Consider the following 22,865-nt stretch of genomic DNA (forward strand, 5'->3'; position numbering starts at 1 on the left):
GAAAAAACTAGATTTCTAACTCGCTCCCACGGTCTCATTTCTGAACTCTCTCGCACCAAAACATATCTGTACGTTCGTGGAAGTCTTGGGATTCTCACAATGTTTTCATTTCTTAGATAGGACCTATAGTTTTTGAGTTACAAGCATTTGTTTGAAGAGTGGCGCTAGAGCAGCGCCCTCTGGCTTTTCCATTGACTTCAATGGAAAGCTCCAAAAATAATTCCTGATGAGAAAACTAAATTTCTAAATCGCTCTTACGGTCTCATTCCTTAACTCTTATGAAATATAAACATGTGTGGACGTCGGCCAAAGTCTTGTGATTCTCACAATGTGTTCATTTCTCAGATACGACTTATAGATTTTCAGTTAGAAGCTTTTGTTTGAGGGTTGGTCTGAAACCAGTTTTTGTCTCCAAAGTGTGCGCGCAGCAGGTGTTCCTCATCTAATCAGTGAGTAACCATAGCAACCCCATAGACTGTCAGAGGTCAAGTCTCCTCTATAAATTTACTAGATTCAAAGTTTTTGCCACCATCCGCTTTGGCCCAGTGGTTAAGGCACTCGGATCATGTGACGTAAGTCTGGGTTCGAATCCGGGTGAGGGTGGTGGTTTTAGCTAATTTTTGGAGCATATAAATAAAAGTAAAAATAAGCCCCCCCCACCCCCCCATAGTAACTGGATATTACCAGGAACATGTAATGGGCCTTTATTTTGAAAATAAGCCCCCCCCCTATTATAACCAAGCGGCAACATCCCGGGCTGAGCGCTGAGGCCAATACGGAAATGCAAATAACTGCAGTTCACTGGGTGGCCACTTGAGGCTGGCTCCAAGAGGGAGTCAATTCCCATTGACTCCCATGTTAAAAAGCCCGACTTTAGAGCAGAATTAAACGTGTTTACAGCCTGGTTCAAAAAACGGTTTTAGTCTCAATCAGTAAGTTCTTCCTCCATGACAACTCTGGGGGGGGTGAATTTTTTTCTAACTCGCTCGTTTCGATAATACAGAGGTTTGAAATTATGAATAATTATCACTTGATTGACACATGACGTCACCGTTAGCTCGTCACTCGGGCTGTTAGCCTGTGGTCTGCTCGGCTTCACCTGAGCTAACAGGCTAATCCCCGTCACCGAGCACGAGCGGAGTCTGTGGAGGAGTTTTCACTCACATGTCAATATCATCGTCTGTTGTTCGGCTGATTGTCCTGACGGAGAAGTGGAAGACGTCTGTGCTGCAGTGTCTGTGGTGAGTAAAGTACTGTCTTTGATTTACGTGTCAGTAGTGATGAGCAGGTATCATTGTGTCTGTACCTGGCTGGTTAGCTTAGCTCCGCTAACCTCCAGGCAAGATACCAGCAGTAACGGCGATGCTAACGGGAGGGACGGGAGTTATTAACCCGACATGAAGCGTCCACACAGCGGAGAGAGGAGCGTTAGAGTTCATGGTGATAAATCTTTTAAACTGAAGTCGACTGTGTGTTTAGTGAATATCATCAAGTTAGATATCTAACGTTATGTAAAGTTGTTCAGCTCCCCAACCTATTTGGCTTGACTACGTTACTGTGAGTAACTTCAGTAATAATGTTTTATTAGATTATTGTTTCAGAAATAACGTTAGTGCAGCTGCTGCAGTGTGAAACTTATTGAGCTGAACTTTATTTATGAATGAAGAGTTTACCTACCAGGTATAGACCCAGAACTTACTAACAATTAAAGCAAATTATTGCACATGATGCATTACATTATATATGCAATACTTTTAATGTAAAATAACTCCATACTGCACATTCATTGTAGTACACTGTTTAATCCCAAACCATATTCAGATACATACTTGAATATCCACAGAATATAAGGACACAGACTTTGTTTGAAAGTAACACGTATCTCTGCAATAATGCCATACTTTTATGTTTCCTGTCATTTTATTAGGGACGGACGAACCTGAGGGACACAGCTGTGCTGACCGTGTTCTGTCTCTTATGGCAAAAAAGAAAAGACAACACTTTTTATCTAAGGTTTATTAAATCAGAAAGTAAAAGATGAACATTGTTGTGATAGTGTTAATTTTACCAACCATAATGGATATAGAAATTGACTCAATATTATTATCATGTTGACCAGCCTGAAGCTGCCGATCTCCACCATGTTGCTGCGGCCACAGTGGATTCTGAGGACATCAGGTGTTGCAGTGCTTCATGAAATGAAAAAAGTCATGTTAAAGGATGTTTTATGCTAAAATCATTGTCACATCTGTAGATATTAAGGAACAGAGGAGAAACATGATTTACAGATACTGTACAATACAATAATTACAATAATTTTGACACATGTAATATCAGCTGTGTTAAGCAGCCAAGACGGGTACCTACAGTTTATTCTGTGTTCAGCAGGTGGAAGCACCACGGATTTCAGCCAAACTGATGTACTAAAAGAAATAAACATTGTATAAATATATAAAATGTCTTTCTACCACATCTGTAATATTCAAGGGTGATGATCTCTCACAGTGCTGTTGATAACAGTCCACTTCAAGTCCCTCAACTTCTCGCAGTGTTAAAACAGATATATAGTATATATACATATATAATAAATATGAGCACTGTTTACAACAGTGGTGTGTGGAGATTATAATCACATCTAAACTGTCATATAATTACACATCTGCACTGGGTCTAATTCACTGTGAATTCATAACAGGCTAAAAAAAGAGGTTGTAATAGTAATGGCGGTTATACAAGTCTGTATCACATGCAGCTTATTAATATTAACTTATTAAAATTACAATCAAATGACAAAACAACTCTTTACTAAAGCTAGTTAACTTGCTTCAAACTTCATTAGATGTGTTAAATAAACGGTGAATTACCTCAATAACATCAAAAACCACTTGAGGAATGTAAGTATATGTAGTATGATTATAATAATAAATAAATCAATAGGTTTTATTGTTGTATATTTTCAGGGTAACTTACCTCTGTTCGGTTCGATGTTACGACCGCGACCATCCCGGAGCAACAACACCGCAGCGCTAGCCGGTTAGCAGTCGCGGGTAGCATTTAGCCTAGCTCCTTAGCCTGAGCTAACCAGGAAACGATAAGCTCTGTGGGCGTGGCTCGGTTGTCAGTCTTCACTCGGCCCGCCTAGCGTCCACTCGCGCGCCGCCTTTTTGCCCATTTATGGGTTAGCCCGGAACTAGGAGGAGTCAGGCCCCGGCAAGATGGCGCCGGGTGAAACGCCCACTACGAGCCTCATTTTCACTCTACAGAAACCAACGGGTGACGTCACGGACACTACGTCCATCTTTATATACAGTCTATGATTATAACAGAATGTTACTAGGAAGTCTATACAGAGCCTATATTTTGAATATAAAAATAAACAACCCTCCCCCATTGTAATAGAATGTCACAAGGAAGACTGTACAAAGCCTTTATTTTGAAAATAAGCCCCCCCCACCCCCCCATATTACAATGAAACATGTACAGAGCCTATGTTTGAGTGTATAAATAAGCCCCCCCATCCCCCCCCATAGTAACTGGATATTACCAGGAAACATGTAATGAGCCTTTATTTTGAAAATAGCCCCCCCATTGTAATAGAATGTTACCAGGAAGTCTGTACAGAGCCTTTATTTTGAAATAAGCCCCCCCATAGTAATAGAATGCTACCAGGAAAGCTGTACAGAGCCTGGTTTTTCCTTCGTCTTAAAGGAAATGTCTCTGTGTTCGAAGCAACGCCGGCATCGACGAGCGCAAGGCACCCATTCAAAATGTCTCGGCAGGAGAGATTTTCTAGTTATGGGTGCCTTGCCAGCTGGGGGCGGAGCCCCCAGCTGGCAATGCATTGGCACTTATATTATTATTCCTCGAACATTCCAGGTTTATTATGGGTGCCTTGCCAGCTGGGGGCTCCGCCCCCAGCTGGCAATGCATTGCATGGGGCGAAGCCCCATGCAATGCATTGGCACTAATATTATTATTGCTCGGGCTTATTATGGGTGCCTTGCCAGCTGGGGGCTCCGCCCCCAGCTGGCAATGCATTGCATGGGGCGAAGCCCCATGCAATGCATTGGCACTTATATTATTATTCCTCGAACATTTTGCGTTTATTATGGGTGCCTTGCCAGCTGGGGGCTCCGCCCCCAGCTGGCAATGCATTGCATGGGGCGAAGCACTAATATTATTATTGCTCGGGCTTATTATGGGTGCCTTGCCAGCTGGGGGCTCCGCCCCCAGCTGGCAATGCATTGCATGGGGCGAAGCCCCATGCAATGCATTGGCACTTATATTATTATTGCTCGGGCTTATTATTCTTAGTTCTTCTTCCGTAAATTTTCGTCCCGCTACTCCTCCCACAGATTTCGTCGCACATACTCGAGACCTATAAAAATACATGCGGAAATACGTCGAATCGTGTGCTATGACTTTTCTAAGAATTTCGTCCAATAATTCGCTCAAAAATCGCGGAAACGCGGCCAAAACCGACGAATGGGACTCAAGGTCTCTCGTCCTAAAGAGCGAGTTTCCAAAAACGGGCGTTTTTCAGCCACTTTTTCTCTGTTTAAACACTTCTCCTAGCCACAAACGGAGTCCGACAGACATGATTTTCACATCAGGTGAAAATAGAGATTGTTTCCTACGCACACATGTCACTCTGACATCTGTCGGTTCAGTAGTTTAGGCTTGAACATTTTTTTGAAAAATCTTTTCCGGTCTCACCTCTCCATTGACTCCCATGTTAATTTTGGGAAAAAAAGTCAGAAAAGGAGAAATACGAAGAAAAATTTCTAACTCGCTCCCACGGTCTCATTCCTGAGCTCTCTCCCGCCAAAACATATCTGTACGTTCGTGGAAGTCTTGGGATTCTCACAATGTTTTCATTTCTTAGATAGGACCTATAGTTTTTGAGTTACAAGCATTTGTTTGAAGAGTGGCGCTAGAGCAGCACCCTCTAACTTTTGAATGGACTTCAATGGAGATCACCAAAAAAGATTCCTGATGAGAAAACTAAATTTCTAAATTGCTCTTACGGTCTCATTTCTTAACTCTTATTAAATATAAACATATGTGGACTTCGGCCAAAGTCTTGTGATTCTCACAATGTGTTCATTTCTCAGATACAACTTATACATCTTGAGTTAGAAGCTTTTGTTTGAGGGTTGGTCTGAAACCAGTTTTTGTCTCCAAAGTGAGCGCGCAGCAGGTGTTCCTCATCTAATCAGTGAGTAACCATAGCAACCCCATAGACTGTCAGAGGTCAAGTCTCCTCTATAAATTTACTAGATTCAAAGTTTTTGCCACCATCCGCTTTGGCCCAGTGGTTAAGGCACTCGGATCATGTGACGTAAGTCTGGGTTCGAATCCGGGTGAGGGTGGTGGTTTTTGCTAAATTTTGGAGCATATAAATAAAAGTAAAAATAAGCCCCCCCACCCCCCCCATAGTAACTGGATATTACCAGGAACATGTAATGGGCCTTTATTTTGAAAATAGCCCCCCCCCATTGTAATAGAATGTTACCAGGAAGTCTGTACATAGCCTTTATTTTGAAATAACCCCCCCCATAGTAATAGAATGCTACCAGGAAAGATGTACAGAGCCTGGTTTTTCAAAATAAAACCCCCAGATGGTTACAGGATGTTCCCAGGGAGCTGGAAAAATAGTGGATTTTCAAAATAAAACTCCCAAGTAGTTACAGGATGTTCCTAGGAAGAGTAAAAAAAAGCTAGAATTTCAAAATAAAATCCCCAGATTGTTAAGGAATGTTTCTAAGAAGCCTAAAAAAAGCTTGACTTTCACAATAAAATGCCCAAATAGTTACAGGATGTTCCCAGGGAGCCGGAAAAAGAGTGGACTTTCAAAATAAAACTCCCAAATAGTTACAGAATGTTCCCAGGAAGCCTGAAAAACGCTGGATTTTCAAAATAAAAACCCCAAATAGTTACAGAATGTTTCCAGGAAGCCTGAAAGACACTGGATTTTCAAAATAAAACCCCCAGATGGTTACAGGATGTTCCCAGGGAGCCGGAAAAAGAGTGGACTTTCAAAATAAAACTCCCAGATGGTTACAGGATGTTCCCAGGGAGCCGGAAAAAGAGTGGACTTTCAAAATAAAATTCCCAAATAGTTACAGAATGTTCCCAGGAAGCCTGAAAGACACTGGATTTTCAAAATAAAACCCCTAAATAGTTAAAGAATGTTTCCAGGAAGCCTGAAGGAGGGGGAACTTTAAAAATTAAATGCCATGGATGGTGATAAGACCTTACATCATGGTTTCTCTCTGTCTCTCTGAAATTGGTCTCTCACTGACCTGGATCATGTATGTTTACAAAATCAAGCAGCTTTTTGGTAATGTCTTTCGCTCTCACCGTCTCTCTCTCTCTCTCTCTTTTAAACGTAATGTCTCTCTAAAATTGGATTTCATGTAAACCTGGATAATATGCGTCTCTGTGTTCAAAGCAACGCCGGCGACGAGCACAAGGCACCCATTCAAAATGTCTCGGCAGTGGTTGACGTACCACTCTCCATTTTCGTCCATAACGAAGGTGAGAAGTCTACTTGCGCATCAGAAGGTCTCTTTCCATATAGTAGACAATGTTTTCTTTATCAACTCCCACTGGAGTAACAGCAAAAAAACAGTTCTTAATGGTAGCATCCACTTTCTGTGAAGCCAGTAGCTGATCATGTGTGACAGATGTGCCCAGAGCACCCTTACTTAATGCAGCACCCGTGTTTTCAGGGCACTCCCTGACACAAGCAACCTTCTCATCAACTAGCTTTGATGTTTCTGATTGATCTGTGGCAAATACTGGGGCTAAGAAAGAGGCAGCCAGGTCAACAACATCACCCAGCTTTCTTGACTGAGCACGTGTGACTGCACAGGCTGGGAAAACCTCAGGGAAACTCCAGCCCAAGTCATCGGATTGAGTCTCTGGGTTCTCCACCAGCTCTAGGGTAGGCAACACTTTACCTCCTGCCAGATCATTCCCCAATATAAACTGGTAGGGAAGGTTGTACACCTACTCTAAACACACCACTTGCTAATCCACAACTCAAGTATATATTGTGCAATGGCACTGGTACACATCCCATTTCTATTCCATGAATCAACACACTCGATCTACATGAGGATTCGGCTGACCAGGGTAGCACATCCGCCAGGACAAGAGATTGGGAAGCACCAGTATCTCAAAGAATACACACGAGGCGCTGAGAATTAGGATCATTGAGCAGTGACACCAGTCAATCAAGCAAAATGGATCAGTAAAATAGAAGACACCCATGGGTTTACATTTCCACCAAGTAGCCTTACACCTGTTACAATTCACTAGGTACGGAGTAGGAGCCACACCATGTATTTATTATGTGTAGAGTAGCTTAGGATTCTGTTTCTGTGATAGCATAGAGTGTTGCTGCACTAGATTAGGACTGCACGTTTTGATTTATGATTTCTTTGCTTGGGCACTACTAATAGTTACCTTGTTCCCTGTGGCGAAATTTTGTATAGTAAATTATTGTTCCTTTTACCCGAACCTTGGTTCGTTTACTTGTGTTGCCACACCACACACCCTGCTCTGCGCAGTGTTAGGCCCTTCGAATATCCCTAGACACTATACCATCAGAAGGGTCGTAACACATTCCATTCAGATGACAACCAAGCTTGACTCTTTTTTATAGCAACTCTCAATTTTTATTCCAGTTTCAATCAAGAGGAAACAGGAATGCAAGGTTTTTTACTTGTAACAGGGTACTTCTATATTTTTGAATCAGTATTTTTACAGAAGAATCTCAGTACTTGTACCAACACAGACCAAAACCATGCACCTTTACGGTGTGTTAAATGTGTGGGTGTGTGTAGTAATATCTGAGCACCTTTTGTTGTTGGCACCTGTCCCAGGTTGACTCCCTACCTCTCTCTCTCTCCCTCCTTTTTTCTGTGTGTTGTCTGTAACCGAAGCAGTTGCTTAAAAGGAGAAAAAACACCTGCCTCTTCTGATCAGACAAATAAAACAGCAGAGGAGTTTAGGCACAACTTTCACTCCGACGAGGATTCGGACCAGAACTTAATTTGGTTGAGAAGGTTGTTTTCACATGCAGACTAGAATGCTAAACTTATCTGTCTCATTGATTTGCCTGTGTTTTGTGATTTCAGGAGCTCTGGTGGAAGCAACGGACAACATGGAGGTAAGAAGCAGCAGGATTGAAGATGCATATTAGTAGCATGATTATTAGAATAATTCACTGTTGAGGTGCTGTTACTCTGATCTGTATTTGTCTGTATGGTATGATATTAAAAAAACAAAACAAAGGATAATCTTTCATGCTGCTGGGCACTGAACCATACACTTTTTATTGACTGTGATGGCAACAAGAGATTTTAGAGTGTTTTTGTAATGTGAAAATTATCAATTGATAAAACACAGGCTGTATTATAATACTTTATATGATATCATCTCTCAGCAGCTGTTTATTGCAGTGTTTAAGAAATACACTGCAATATGTATAGTGTGTTATTGGAGCAAATTTCAAATTGTAATCCATCCATCCATTATCTATTCCACTTATCTGTTGAGGGTCGGGAATTCACAACTACTGTATCTTAGTAGTCCACTATTCCCTATAAAAAAGGTCAACTAGTTATTTCAATGTGTGAGACATATTTTGTTCCACCCATATCAATGTACATGAGAGAGATATAACGTTTGGTTGTCAGTGATCAGACATTCAGAGAATTGTTTCATTATCGTCTGCCGTCCTTGTCCACTCTGTTGGTGCTTTTCGCTAACTTTGCTGCTGCTAGCGTTAGCAGCAAGTGGGTTTAGCTTTAGATAGTTGTGCATAGCGTTGGTATAGTTGTTGTACTTTAGGGCAATCGTACATGTAGCAGCTGACACTTTTATCTGCTCTGGTAAAATATTGATGATTTTAGCCGAGCACCTGAATTTGGTCATACTGCTGCTTTAGACAACTGCTTGTCAATAATAACAGCGCCCCCTGTTGCACATCTGCTGTAGATGCCACTGCACTGTGTTAAACCCACAGACCAACGACTACTCTACAATGATGGACAATGTTGACAAGTGGTTTTGATAGTCAACTAGTTGAGTAGTCCTATTTGAGCCTTATTTGAGGGTTGCAAGGGGGCTGGAGTCCCAAATTTAAATTCAGCTTTTAAATTGATATTTGAAGAATATACAATCACAGGTTCCATTCAGTGTGCTGTATAAATTGGTTGATCTTATTCCCCCCCAGGAACACATCCATCACTCCCACTCCCTGTGTGCTGGTGAGCAGGACTATGTTGACAGGAGGAAAAGGGTAGTTCTGGAGTCACTCAACAAACTGGGAATCAACTGTTCTACAGTAAGAAAGAAACTGCTCACACACTACACTGCATTTCTGTCTGTCTTCTTTTTGTTTCATTGTCTGCTGGTTGGTGAAGTAAGGGAGTTAGGAGGAAGTGTATGCCTCTTAGTTCTTCTGCTTTCTACCTGACGTTGCATTTTGCTGTTTGTCATGCCTGAGTGAGTTTCATCTTTGTGCATTGTCTCCCACTCCATATTTTATCTGGGAAGGTGTCATATCTGCTCAGATATCATTTTGCCTGTTTTTGTGTAACACACACGTCCTCCATGGCTTTGTATGATCACTATTTTAAGGTCTTACAGTAACATTTGAGCAGACACTGCTGAAGCTGTATGGTCTTAGGGTAATGAATACAGTGGTAAGTTTTGTGATATGTTATAAAATGTATCACATAAATGTTACTCATGGGTTACTGACTCAAAATGCTGTCAAAGAGGTGCTGCCTGTTTACAGTAATCCACTGCAAATCCAAAGTCTTTCCCTGCTTTGCACAACACAAACAGAGTTAAACTGCTTTCAGACATGCACTGAACTCCAGAGATCCTTCGGACATTCTCCAGAGGGTCTGTGTGAATGCAAATGTCTGAATGGGAGCCTCCAGGCTTTCTGTGGACTTTCTATAAAGTTTGCAGAAAGTCCAAAGGAGCCGATGTGAGAACACGGCAGGATTCACTGTGACTGAATGGTTTAACAGATGACGACAGAAAACAAATACACACCAACGAAGATGTCAAGAGAGTTTTTGGCAATAAGAGCTGACGCTGGTGTTGTATTGTAAACATGAAAATGTTACACCCTGCCTCTGCCGGCTGCACCAAATCAGCATACCCAAATTAACTCTGTGAGATTTGATTTCAACTCTTGTGAAGTGTCTATATGGGTCCACACAGCAAAATTTAAGTCTTGTAGAGTTACTAATAACACTTATTAAGTGTAATTATTGACTCTTTTTGGAGGTAAAATTTAACACTTCACTTTAACCAGAGTTAGTTTTACTCAACACTTATAAAGTGTTTGACATTAACTCCCTCATGGGATCATTTGTTAACTATTAACTGTTTGCAGTGTTGTGTAAGTTCTCACGAGTTCAAAGTTCAGTTCATGCACATGAATTGACCTAGTTCACGTTCATAGTTCATTTTTTATTGGGATGATTGAGAAACAAACTTACGATCATGTGTTTAGTTATTAATCGAAGGTGTGGGATCATGTCTGCGTGCCGCTCCGGTCAATTTAACACTGAGTCCTGACTATGCGTCATGTCTCTATGTTTGTTGGTTTTTTCAACTACTAAAGAAAAAGTCTTCGTTTGTGTTCACATACCTGGCAATAAAAGTGATTCTTATTCTGATTCTGATTCTCATGTTGTACTGAGCACAACATGTTGACAAGTAATTTTTCATGATATGTAAATGAGTCTCATGAACTCTGGAATCCAACAAACACTGAGTTACTCCATGTACTGATCAGGTCCTGATAACTACTGATGAGTGTTTATGAGTTAAAGTGAGAGCAGGTCAGAGTGGAGGAGGAAACAGAAACTCCAGCTTGATACAAACCAGCTGCAGCTTCTGCTCTGATCATGAAGCAGCTGTGACCAGAGAGAAACTCTGTGTTTCACTGTTTCCACTGTTCTTCAAAAACACACAGACATGTTCCGACACCATCGATTCATAACTAAACACATGATCGTAAGTTTGTTTCTCAATCATCCCAATAAAAAATGAACTAGTTCGTTTTCATCTCGTTCTTGTGTGAACTGAAACAACACTGCAAACAGCAACTACTGCACAACAGTCAGCACTGAAAGGCAGAAGTAGTAGAACTGGATCGTCACACTCCTGTGACCAATCCTGCATGAGAGTGATGTTAGGATCGCCTTTCTCATTAGCATACGGACATAGAAATAAATACATTTGGAAATTTATTTATTTATTTATTTATGCATTTGTATTTATTTATACATGTCTTTCTTTTTTTCTTTATACTTAAAGGTCCAGTGTGTAAGATTTAGGTGAAAGGGGTCTATCGGATGAAACTGAATGTAAAATAATCTTCATGATGTTTCATGAATGTGTATCATCTAAATTGAATGAATTGTTGTTGTTTTTTACCCTAGACTGGGGCCCTTTGTATTTGAATACTTTATATTTACATCAAGAGCAGGTCCTCTCTACGGAGGCCGCCATGTTTTTTACAGTTGTCCAAACTCTACAAACTAAACTTTACGTTTTTACGACAACTGAAGGTTTCCACAGGTTCTCTCTCATGTTTGGAAGGGGAGGGTGAGGTGAGGGGCATTCAGCTGCAAAATGCAATTTCATCACTAGATGTCATGAAATTCTACACACTGAACCTTTAAGTCATTTTTCTGTCCTCCATAGAAAGCAGCTTTAGAGAGCAGCAGAAGAACATTGTTGAATATTCAGCAGCAGTACAGACATTATTCAACAGCTTTGCACGCCCACAATTTCAGCACAGACTGTCACCTTTTCAGAATCAGAAATACTTGATTGATAAATTGGAATTGTGTTTGTTACAATTGCTCCAAGTAAATGGTAGAAATATAGCATATAAGATTAAAAATAAAATAAAATATATACAATATTGTGCGTACTGTACATTGAATATTTAGTGCAAATGGATATGCTTGTAATGACTTCAGGCAGGAATGACTTGCTGTGGCGCTCTGTGGTGCATTTTTATGATTTTCATGCGGTAATGAGGAGAATACAGGGCAAACATTTTCCTAAACAAAAAAACAAATCTTTCATTTAATTTTCTAGAGTAACATTGAGAGAATGATAGTCGTCCCCAAACCCACCTATTATATTCTTTATATATTTCATTTTTTGTAACCTGTCTGATGCACAAACGTAGAACACGATGAAGATATTATCTGGCACTAACTGAAAGAATCATGGATTTTAATGGTGGTAAGAGGGGGATAGATATGTCTCAAAGTCTCAGATTTCTTTGAAGCCTCTGAACCTAAGTTTGCTGCCTGTAGACTTTTATTGTTATCAAACTACCTGCGAGCCAAATAAATGAAAGCACTTTACATATGTTACAAATTCACTTGGGTACTGAGAGTCAAAGTTTTGCTTCAAGTGGTTCAGGTAATGACTGAATCATGTTCTCAGAGTTCACAATATGCACTGAAAGTGTTCAGCCCTAGATACTTTTACAAACCTGCTTGACTTGACTTGACTTTTCCTCTGCTGATATTTTCTCAAGTACGAGTTAACATTCTGAACTACAGCCTGTACAACAAAGAATGCAGAGGAGAGACTGCTTGGGGACTCAAAGGATTTGCTCACATACCTCAGTGGGACTGACTTAGCTTTTTAGCCTATTAGGCTCCAAGTTATTTGTTACTTCTGATAATATCATTGTACAACATGTATCATAGTGTGTAGAGAATATATATGAGTACATATGTAACATAACATAATTATATGTGTGTGTGTGTTTGTCTTATAATATATTATATTATATATAAAAAATAGTAAAAGTATTTTTCTGTCATTTACAATTTTGCCCTGTTTTTCTGTTCCTATTTTGATTGGCATGTAAAATAACAATTGTTTTATGTAATTTTGCATATTGCTACATATTGTATATTGAGGGAAAATAGCATGAACATCCCAACAACCGCAGAATATTCCGAATAAAGCAAACTTTTCACAACATCTCATTTGATATAGAATGAGATGCAATATAAATTTTTTTGGATCATTTCTGAAGGAAATGAGTGTTTAAATAGGATACAGAAACCCAGTAGCCAACAATAGCCTCATAAATAACCCAAACAAAGAAGTTTACCTAATTAATAAATAATGTCATTCTCTACAGTTTCCTGCAATTAGCTTAGCAGCTATCAGATTTACCATCTCTCCAACCAGGATTGGGTTCCCCACATCGCTCTGCTGCCATCAGGTGGGGGTCAGAGGGCAGCTGTGGGTCTGGTGGGGTCCCTCTATCAGATGGAAAAGGATGGTCTGCTGGACTCTCTGCTTTACCTTGGAGGAGTCTCTGGGTCAACTTGGTAACAATCACAGTTTCACACACAGAGTCAAGTTTGTGTAATGAGAGCTGAACAGCTGCTGATAGATTATGGGACAGGTGATAATGGGATATGATTGGCATGTAACACATTAACATGTGGCTGGAAGAGCTACTACAAATAACTCATTACAGAAGAAGACTACATAAAAAAAACATTTATACTCGCTAATGATTTCATTTGACGTGCTGACCTATCTTCCTCAGGTCCATGTCCACCCTGTACAGTGACCCGCAGTGGAGCGTCAACATGGACAGAGCGGTGTCCATGTTTTCAGGTCCTGGGGTCGAGCTGGAGCATGCTCTGGCCTGGTTGGACAAGAGGGCAAATAAGGAGCTTTTCTCTCTCACTGATGTCTGGGGGCTCTTAACCTCTGCTGCGATCATGAAACATGTACAAGCACGCGCACACACACACTGTTACTTCCTGTTTGAAAACACATCCTGTTACAATGATTGTAAGCACAGTCCATAAATATCTTGTTTTTCATCAGATGGACTTGCGGCATCTTTCAGACGAGGCCAGCAGGAATGCTACAAACCCTTATCCCATCTACAGCGCTGTAGAGAAGGGGTGCTTTTCAGATGGGCCTATAGAAGGTATATACATGCATATGCTGTGGTTTAGGAGAAAGAGCGGGTTGTACACTAATCCAGAAGGTCAGAGATTCAATCCCTGTCTCCCTCATTTTGCATGCTGACGTTTCCTTGGGTAAGACACTGAACCCCAAACTGCCCCTGACACCCAGTAATGTGTGAGTGATGTGAGATAGAGAGAGTGCTGCACATAGATGCAGTGTATTAATGTCTGTGTGAATGGGTGAATTTTATAGATAAAACACCTTCACAGAGCTTTTCTATGCACATGTCACTGCAGGGTCTAAGTGATTCACTGACTGAATAACAGTAAGTGTGAAATTCACTCTCTGTCTCGTAGGGAAATGGTTTGAGGTGAGTCCTCATGAGGCTGGATTCACAGAGCTGGGTCTCTTTGTTGAAACGTCTCTCCTGGGCAGTAAGTTTCACAGCGGTGAGCTGCTGGAGCAGAAGCTAGAGCGGGACATGGTCGAACTACAAGGTGTGTGTTTACATGTGAGAATGGTAAGAGCATGGATTTGCATGTTTAGAAGAATTGAATCAACAAGAAGCTACTGATGCTCTGGTATGTAAATTATGAGCATATATACGATGCAGAGTATGGTGTTCATTTTATGTTTTAAGTTTGTTTTACTGCCTCCAAGAGGCAATTCATCTGATGATAATAATAATATCAATAATATTTAAAAATCCGGTTTAAATTACAGGTTAGGATGAAATCATATATTTGAAAGAAGGGGAGGAATTCAGTAAGTTATTCATTAAAATGCCAAAAATATACCTTGAGTTAAAAACACTACTGGAAATGTTCCTTCAAATGATCTCTGTGTGACAATGCATATTTATGACTGTAAACTCATATTGCATAAGTGAGATCATTATCTGTTTGACACATAAAAGGCTGCAGGGGTGTCGTTTAAACACATTTAAATGAGAAGAGCACAGAGAAAAGCAGAATTAAAGAAATTCTCTCATGTTTCAAGTAATTCAAACTGATGTAATTTTGTGTTGGTGTGTATTTTTGCCATATTGCATCATACAATAATAGATTGGCAGGAGTGTTGGCCATGCATGCATATGAGTCGTCATTTTCAAACTTGTGTGTGTGTGTTGAACTTGTGCAGGTGTTCTGGGTTCTGCGTTGGCATGCAGCATCCCTCCCTGGTTTAATGGTAATCACAATCACATTTCTATACCCACACAGGAAAACAAGTAGTCACAGTAAAACATGTGTGAGTTGAACGTCATACACGCTTGCTCTCTGTGTGTGTGTGTGTATTTGGCTCAGTGGACGGGCATATAGACAGTGCTGCTGAGGAGTTCTTTCGTATATACAACACCCTTGACAAACTGGTGGACCTGATCAGAAGTTCGACAAGCGATCCGACTGCTCTTTCTGACGTGAACATGCTGCAGAAAATACTAGAAGGTGATGGTCCTGCTCAGATGACATAGTTTTACCCATTAAATGCTGTTATTTTGGCAGCTGTAAGCTCATTCGTTAAACTGCATTGACACCCAGAGAGAAATGTTGTCAATGATTCTTGTGATACAATAAAGAATGCATGGTGCCTATTAGATTCTCATTTTTCCAGACAAGGTTAATGTTAATCGTTCTACGCTGCTGAAGTCAAAGAATATGGAGGAAAGAAAAAGTATTTTTCAGCTGTGGAGAGTGGAGCTGCTGGAGGAAGTAGACACCTGGAGCCACAGTCTGGAGGATAGAGCTTTCAAAACTTCTGGTCAGTGTGAAAGTACTGTTTATTCACTTGGTTGAAATGAGAAGGAAAAGCATCTATTGTTCTCAATGTGTTTCCCCCAGTCTCTGAACTCATTATGAAAGTCATTCAACTGATTAAGAAGTGGGAGTGGGGAACAACCAGAAACCACCTCTACCAACACAAAGGTGAGAAGACAGACCTCCTCAGCAACTCTAAGAAAGAAGTTGAGTAATGCTCTAGTTCAGTCACTGTCATCACCATGGTTTCCATCAGCTGCTTTCAGTGAAAAAGATACAAAACACTGCTCAAACCTAGCACAGCACTTAAGAGCAGAAGTTAGCAGACACCTAGACGGAGTAAATATTAAAATATATTAAATTTACATTGATGAAGTGCCTGGAAACGGGACTCCAGCTAAATGCTAATGTTGCTATGTGTCTACTGGAAGTGGAAAAAACTGTTAGCTTTCTTCCATCATGATCCCTCCGATGGAGGTAACGTTTACTGGTGACCATGCACTGTAAATAAAGATGGAAGACACATCTCCACTTCCACCCACTATTCAGAAATGAAGCCAAAATATCCTGTATTTGAACCCTGCCATCGTGGTGTTGGATCGTGATCGTGGTGGCAGCTGATCATGGACTATAATTACAAGACTGCTTGATATACAATACTCTTGCACACCTATTTTTCATTACTGGCAATAACTCCATTTCCATTATCATCGCTGCTCGGTTCATTTCTATCAGACAGTGTATTATGTATAAATACTTCAAACGACACACCTTTCTATTATGTCACAAACTTTCAATTTTAACTATTGTAATTTTGTTGAGGTGTTCAGTTTCACGCTGCCTCTATTGCATTGCTTTATTTTGGTCATTTTTCCGTACTCTTGCTGATTGTTAAGGACAGAGGATGTCATACCTTGTTAAGCCCCATGAGACAAATGTATTTGTGAATATGGGCTGTACAAGTAAAATTTGATTGATGAGTTTGCACAGTAGTGATCGGGGGATGGTCACAGTAGTAGGGTCCAGCTGATACACTCCCTCAACCAATCGCAAGTCAGTCTTAGCTGTCATATATGAATATGAAGTTTCACCCTGTTTGAATAGCATCCAATGGGTAATTATAACCACACGTAGCAGAAAAATAAACACATCAACAAATATTAGCATAGCTTCATAACAACTACCTAAAATGACAGAAATCATGAGTACTTTAACTTTTTAGTTTGGTCCATGTCCCATCCTCTAACGAGGAGGCAGCAGAGTTTCTGACCTATATTACAACCAGCCACCAGGTGGCAATTGAAATGCTTTGGATTCACTTTTGGGGACCAGTCCTGTCGTTAGTCTTTACATACAGTCGATGCTGGTGACATAGTTAGCAATAAAAAAGTAAAGAAACAAATACAGTAAGTGAACAGTGACATTGTCTTATAATGGTCCAATATGATAAAGACAAAATGCTAAGTATATAAATTAATAAATAAATAACAGATTTGCTTGTAATAGTGATTGCAAATGATTTTGCCGGTCAGATGTTCCACCTTGCCTTGGCACCAAAGAAATATTCCACCTGGTTGATGCAGGGCTGCTGATCAATGTTGCCTACCCTCCTTTTCTGGGAGAGAAGAGAGACATTGACCTCATTATTGTACTGGAGAACAGCGCTGGAACAATGTTTGAGGTAAAGAGTGTGCATGTTTGGGCGTGTGTGTTCCTATACATTTCAGCCTGAGGCATTGTTTTAAAACATGGGGTAACTAATAACCATATAGGTAAAAATATTTGATAAAACCTGTCATTTCAGTTGATTGTTGGCTCGTAAATAGAACTCACCAATAAGCCTAACCCTGCTCTGCACATGTATACACAGTATACAACAAAACTGAGTAGAGTGCTGTGCAATGTCAAAAAATGTTTGATGATCCAGAATTCGAAACATTTTTACATTTTTATGTAAAAAACTAAATGTTACAAAGTTGACACTTTACACTTAATTGGATAAACAAGGTTTTTAAATTCACCTGTGAACACCACAGCGTCTTCAGAGTTGTGTTACAGAGCAGCTTGAACAGGTAAGAAACAAGGCATGTACATTTTTAAAAGTACTCCAGAGCATCTGAACTAAATTTTTGGAGCAGCCCATGGTTGGATTGGCAGAGGAATTAAGCCTTGGACTTGTCTACTTATTCTTTCTGCTTATTAAAATGAAGGCCTCAATGTTCATCTATGGAAAGAGAAAATTCTCATATTCCTAAAAACAAACCTCATAGGGTTATCTGAATGGCATTGTCAATCAATTATATTTCAATTAATTCCTCATGACCCATTAAAGGGGCACTATTCTAGTTAAGGACTAAGACAAATTTTAATGAAAGAATGGAGCAGCAGTGGGCAAGATATTCCAACCTGTACTTACAAGTATGAATAGACCAGGCTAAAAAAACCACAGGGTCCTCATAATGCATTTCAATAGCCTCTTTCTGGCCAGCAAATGTTCATGTCTGCCCCCAGTTTATAATGCAGACTTTGTTATAGCTGAGTTGTCTCCAAGCCCAGTCTGAGGTAACCCCAGGTTAAATCATTCAGGGTTTAACAAAGTCTCTACCCTTAGGAAATCATACAGTTTTCACAGGCTGAGCACTATGAATGATCAAAGGTAAAATGCTCTTTATATTAAAAATGCTTGAAATGATTTTTAGGTGAACTGAAAAAGGACAGTGGGGAGCACAGAGAGAGACAACTGAAGTCAGGTGTAACACATTTGGGTGGTGAGCCAATCAGAGGAGTGAAAAACAGGACAAAGACAAGTATATTAAAGGAGAAGTTCATTTTTTTTCAACCTGGTCCTTATTTCCAGTATATGGTATGTAGATCTACCCACCCATAAAGGTTTGGAGTAACTTGGAGTCCTTCGGACGCTTTTAGATCCACACGCGGTTGGCGTATATCCATACAACGCAAGTGACTGGGGCATCCACAATACAGCCTCTAAATAATGCATTATCTGCCGCCAAACTCTTTATTTACTATGAATCGCCAGCACTAGTCCCTGTGAGTCTCGCTAGCCTTGGAGAAGATTTCTCAAAGTAAACCAAAAGTCCTCTGTTGACATTAAAGGTCCACAAAGACAAAAGTTTAAAGTCCATACAACAGAAACTCTATTCCAAACTAGCTCCAAAACAAGTCCAAAAAAGTCTGGAGGGCAGAATAATAAGATTATGACAAAGTGGTACCTGTGGTTTATGAATTAAAGGATAGTTGAGTTATAACAATTCCTCATCTGTCATTTGTTGACCACTCAACAAGTTCAAGGATGTAAAACCGTGTGACACTGGTGTTCGCTCCTGCGTTCTCCTCAGACTCTGACTCTGGCCAGAGAATATGCTGCGGAGTTAAAGAAGCCTTTCCCTGAGATAGACGATAAGGTCCTGGAGGAGAGAGAGTGGCCAAAGGACTGCTACGTGTTTGAGGGAAAAGAGAAGGAGCCTACAATCGTGTACATGCCGCTCTTCAATAGACGGAACTGCCAAGGTCTGTGACGCACACACACTTGAAGATTTGTTTTAATGATTTTTCCTCTTTGAGCCAGAACTGCTCCTAAATATGATTTCAACTTCAGTGGACAGAAACAAAGATGAGCTATGTTTTCATGATGCAGTATGGACAGTTTTTTTTCCTGTGTTAAATGAAATGGCTTCTAGATTTAATAGGTTAGCACAAATAAAATGTTACAGAGCATTGTTATGAATGTGTTTCTCTCTTGGGGCCACTGCTGTATATTGCAATGTACAGTGTATTATATTTGTGTAGCATAGGAACAGGAGCAGTGAATTATTTGTTTTGACAATACCTTTTATCAATCTGAAAGCATTTCTCTCAGTGGAAGTCAAGATTGATTTCACATTAATCCATAAATATGAAGCTGGGGAGAAAACGAAGACCACACAAAATAGCATTTAGGGTTGTGTTTGTGATATTTCAGCCTCAGTGCTAATAATCACATGGCAGCTTGTCAGCATGCAAAAATGGAGCAATGCTTGCAAGGTAGTTCAGGAAGACAACTGAGCTTGGCTGATCCTATCATGTGGCATACCTCGCTCTCTACAATCATCTCTAATACACATACTATGAGGCAGTCTATTTAAGCAGTGAAAGTTTCCCATCACTCCCTTTGCTCACTCCTTGCGATTGTTCAAGCTACATTACATTACATATCATTTAACGACTTTTATCCAAAGCGACTTCCAATAAGTGCATTCAACCATGAGGGTACGAACCCAGAACAGAAAAAATCATGTAAGTACAATAGCTTCGAAAAGCTGAACTACAAGTGCTACATGTAAGTTCAATATACAATTCATATAAACACCAGAGTAGACGACATCTTATTAACCAAGGTGCAGTTGGAAGAGATGTGTCTTCAGTCTGTGGTGGAAGATGTGTAGACTTTCTGCTGTCCTGATGTCAATGGGGAGCTCGTTCCACCATTTTGGAGCCAATACAGCAAACAGTCGTGATTTTGTTGAGTGGTTAGTTGCCCCTCACGGTGAGGGAGCAGAAAACCGATGCAGAGCCAAGTGCGTCCACTTGTGTAAGGTTTGACCATGTCCTGGATGTGGACCGATTCATTCGCAGCGGGGTACGCAACATACTTGTGTCTTCAAACAGATGCGGGCAGCCACTGGTAACCAGTGAAGGGAACGGAGGAGTGGTCTGGATATGGATGTATGCTTTTGTATTTCAGTATCTGACAATGCTGAAATGCATTATCAGGGCTCTGCATGCTGATGCTTGCAGGAGCGTGCACAGTGGTCTCGTCTTTAAAATTCGTTTGCAGGCGATTTGCTGTACATAATCCAAAGTAAATATCAAGGTTATTATAGTTTTGAAGTTTTCATTAGTTTTTCAGTTTGCTTTTTTATTTCAGTTTAGTTTTAGTTAGTTCAACAAGTGATTTTGTAGTTTTAGTTTAGTTTTTATTTAGTTTTAGTTTTAGTTTTTCCAGGTATTAAGAGAAATCCTTGACTTGTAGAAGCTGAAAAAGGATGAAACAATGTGTGACACCAAATATGGTTTATCAAGTCCTTCAATTTCATTCTTTAACCATCACCTGCAGGACAGGCAGTAATCGAGGGATAAAACAAAAACGTTTTGAATTTATCTGCAATTCAGTTTAGTTTTAGTTAGCTTTGCATTGTTCATTGTAGTTTTTATTTAGTTTTTGTTTTTTTTGTAATTGTCATTTTTATTTTTATTTCAGTTAACTAAATTATTTATTCATTGCTAGTTTTAGTTTCTGACCTTGTAGATTCTCCCAAACAAATCAAATCGATACAAATGAATATAAATTACTCCTTGGCACATGTTGTGTGACTTACTACAAGCTCTATGAATTTTAGCAAGCTGTCATAGAACAGCAGGGTCTCATTGGATTAGAGCCTAATAAGCCTTCACTGTCTATAGATGCAGAGGAGATCAATGCGAAGATGGAGGAGTTCCGCGCCTTCCAGCTTCCTTTCAGTGAGACCAAGATCAAGTTTGTGTTGGAGACGGCTGAAGCTAACATGAAGAACAACAAGGAAACTCTGCTGAGGGAGATAAACAAGGCCGTCCTACGCCGAGAGAACAAGAAATGAGGTTTGGCCGGAGTGTTACAGGGTTGTCAAGCAAGACAATGAGAGAGACACATTTTAATTTCTAATTTGTGAGCTCAATGTCTCAAGGTTGTATTCACCAAACTCTCTCTCTCTCTGTCAGATACAATAAATAATCAAAAACATCCAAACAACTGAAATTAGATGCTGTGACAAAATACCCCAATCAAGTAAATTGCCAGGCCGTGATGATGATGGTGATGATGATGGTGGTGATGGAGATAATGATATTTGATATCTCTTCATAAAAGAAATGTATCTATTATATTTTAACTCAAAGTTCCTTCAGGATAAGATAACGGAATTGCTCAGGCAAAGAATCCCCTGTAATGAAAGCTCTTTATCTGTTTTTCTCCTCATGAATTATTTGTGTACTTGAGAGGAAATTCTAAGTATGATTGAATTGGTGAATTCCACGAATTTTCTTCAATTGCTCGTACTACTTTAGAACAAATCTGTCTGTAGGACTGGTTCTCGCCTCTGTGAAAAATGGTAATTGATGGATAAAAAAGAGACTCCATAAAATGAGTTCATGTCATATCTGTGCATCACTGTGTGTCTGAGACCGAGCGAGAGGGAGATGTGGATAGCTGATGAATAAATATTCGACTTATCAGAAATCTTTCTTCTTCTCTTTTCCTCTCCCTTCCAGGAAGTCTGTGCTGCACCAGCCCTGAATCTAATCATGGTGGTGTGCTCTGAACTGACCTGTGTGGTTTCACAATGATTGTGAATCAGTCTCTGACTTCATCTACATAAAGAGTCGGAGGAGAAGAAGCCCAAACAGAGCATGCATGTAATGATGTCTGCTAAGATGGCTGACACTCTAAATAAATGTCGGTTACATAATGTGAGAGTAATTGTCTTCTTCACGGGTTTACTGCACTGCACATACATAATGGGTTTGACAACATTGTAGAAATGATTTTTCCTATCACATGATACGATGAAGTCACAGGATGACTCTAGCAGTCACTTAAGACTTAGACTGCACTAACCCTGTGACTCCTTGCCACACATATCTGTACAATTTCAAGGATAACACAGCAAAGAGGTTTTGACCGATCAGAGTCCTGCAAGGGAGGAACTCCTGGTGTGAAGACGTGAGAATGGAGTGTTCATTAACAACAATGACAGATAGGCAGATAGGGTTATGGTACACGTACATAATGCTATTACTTATATTTTATATGAATATGATTTCAGTCTTCACACACACCATATTCAGCCTGAGTGTCGCACTGCATGTGAAGGGAGTAACCCAAACATAACGCAAGAGGTCGCAGCACACCCACAGGAGAGAGCTCCAGTGTGCGTCTCACAGTCTGCGAACACCACAGGAAATGAAATGAATCACTGTGATAACTTCAGTCAGGTTGTCACTGAGGAAGAATTGTTCTCTTTATTAACTCTGAGATTGGGACAAGTGCATCTGAATCCAACAGTGTAC

At 40.1% G+C, this 22,865-nt stretch overlaps 1 protein-coding gene and 2 long non-coding RNA genes across 3 annotated transcripts; 2 read left to right on the forward strand and 1 right to left on the reverse strand.

The window, feature by feature from the left end:
• The first annotated feature begins 735 nt into the window (after positions 1-735).
• Positions 736-2,457, forward strand: LOC138407820 (uncharacterized). Its single transcript, XR_011241137.1, has 2 exons — positions 736-1,241; positions 1,928-2,457. It is a non-coding gene; the product is annotated as an uncharacterized lncRNA (long non-coding RNA).
• LOC138407821 (uncharacterized) lies at positions 2,002-3,397 on the reverse strand. Its single transcript, XR_011241138.1, has 2 exons — positions 2,971-3,397; positions 2,002-2,189 (listed from the first exon to the last, which is right to left on the reverse strand). It is a non-coding gene; the product is annotated as an uncharacterized lncRNA (long non-coding RNA).
• Positions 3,398-7,924: 4,527 nt separating this feature from the next.
• LOC138407758 (cytosolic phospholipase A2 gamma-like) lies at positions 7,925-22,269 on the forward strand. The gene is made up of 14 exons (XM_069525204.1): positions 7,925-8,179; positions 9,248-9,358; positions 13,267-13,409; positions 13,634-13,820; positions 13,921-14,026; positions 14,364-14,504; positions 15,148-15,195; positions 15,312-15,452; positions 15,619-15,765; positions 15,846-15,929; positions 17,294-17,442; positions 19,121-19,292; positions 21,225-21,398; positions 22,068-22,269. The coding sequence occupies exons 1-13, from the start codon at positions 8,087-8,089 to the stop codon at positions 21,395-21,397; spliced, it is 1,695 nt and encodes a 564-aa protein (XP_069381305.1). The 5' UTR covers positions 7,925-8,086; the 3' UTR covers position 21,398; positions 22,068-22,269.
• The last annotated feature ends 596 nt before the right edge of the window (positions 22,270-22,865 follow it).

The sequence above is a fragment of the Paralichthys olivaceus genome, chromosome 5 (genome assembly GCF_024713975.1).
Source record: "Paralichthys olivaceus isolate ysfri-2021 chromosome 5, ASM2471397v2, whole genome shotgun sequence".
NCBI classification, from domain to species: Eukaryota; Metazoa; Chordata; class Actinopteri; order Pleuronectiformes; family Paralichthyidae; genus Paralichthys; species Paralichthys olivaceus.

What these genes read in the sequence shown, in the direction of transcription:
- LOC138407758 (XM_069525204.1), top strand. Translation starts at nt 8,087, where the DNA reads ATGCAGACTAGAATGCTAAACTTATCTGTCTCATTGATTTGCCTGTGT. An exon ending in AAGCAACGGACAACATGGAG is followed by an intron (nt 8,180 to 9,247) that starts GTAAGAAGCAGC and finishes ATTCCCCCCCAG; the next exon opens with GAACACATCCATCACTCCCA. An exon ending in TAGAGCTTTCAAAACTTCTG is followed by an intron (nt 15,766 to 15,845) that starts GTCAGTGTGAAA and finishes TGTTTCCCCCAG; the next exon opens with TCTCTGAACTCATTATGAAA.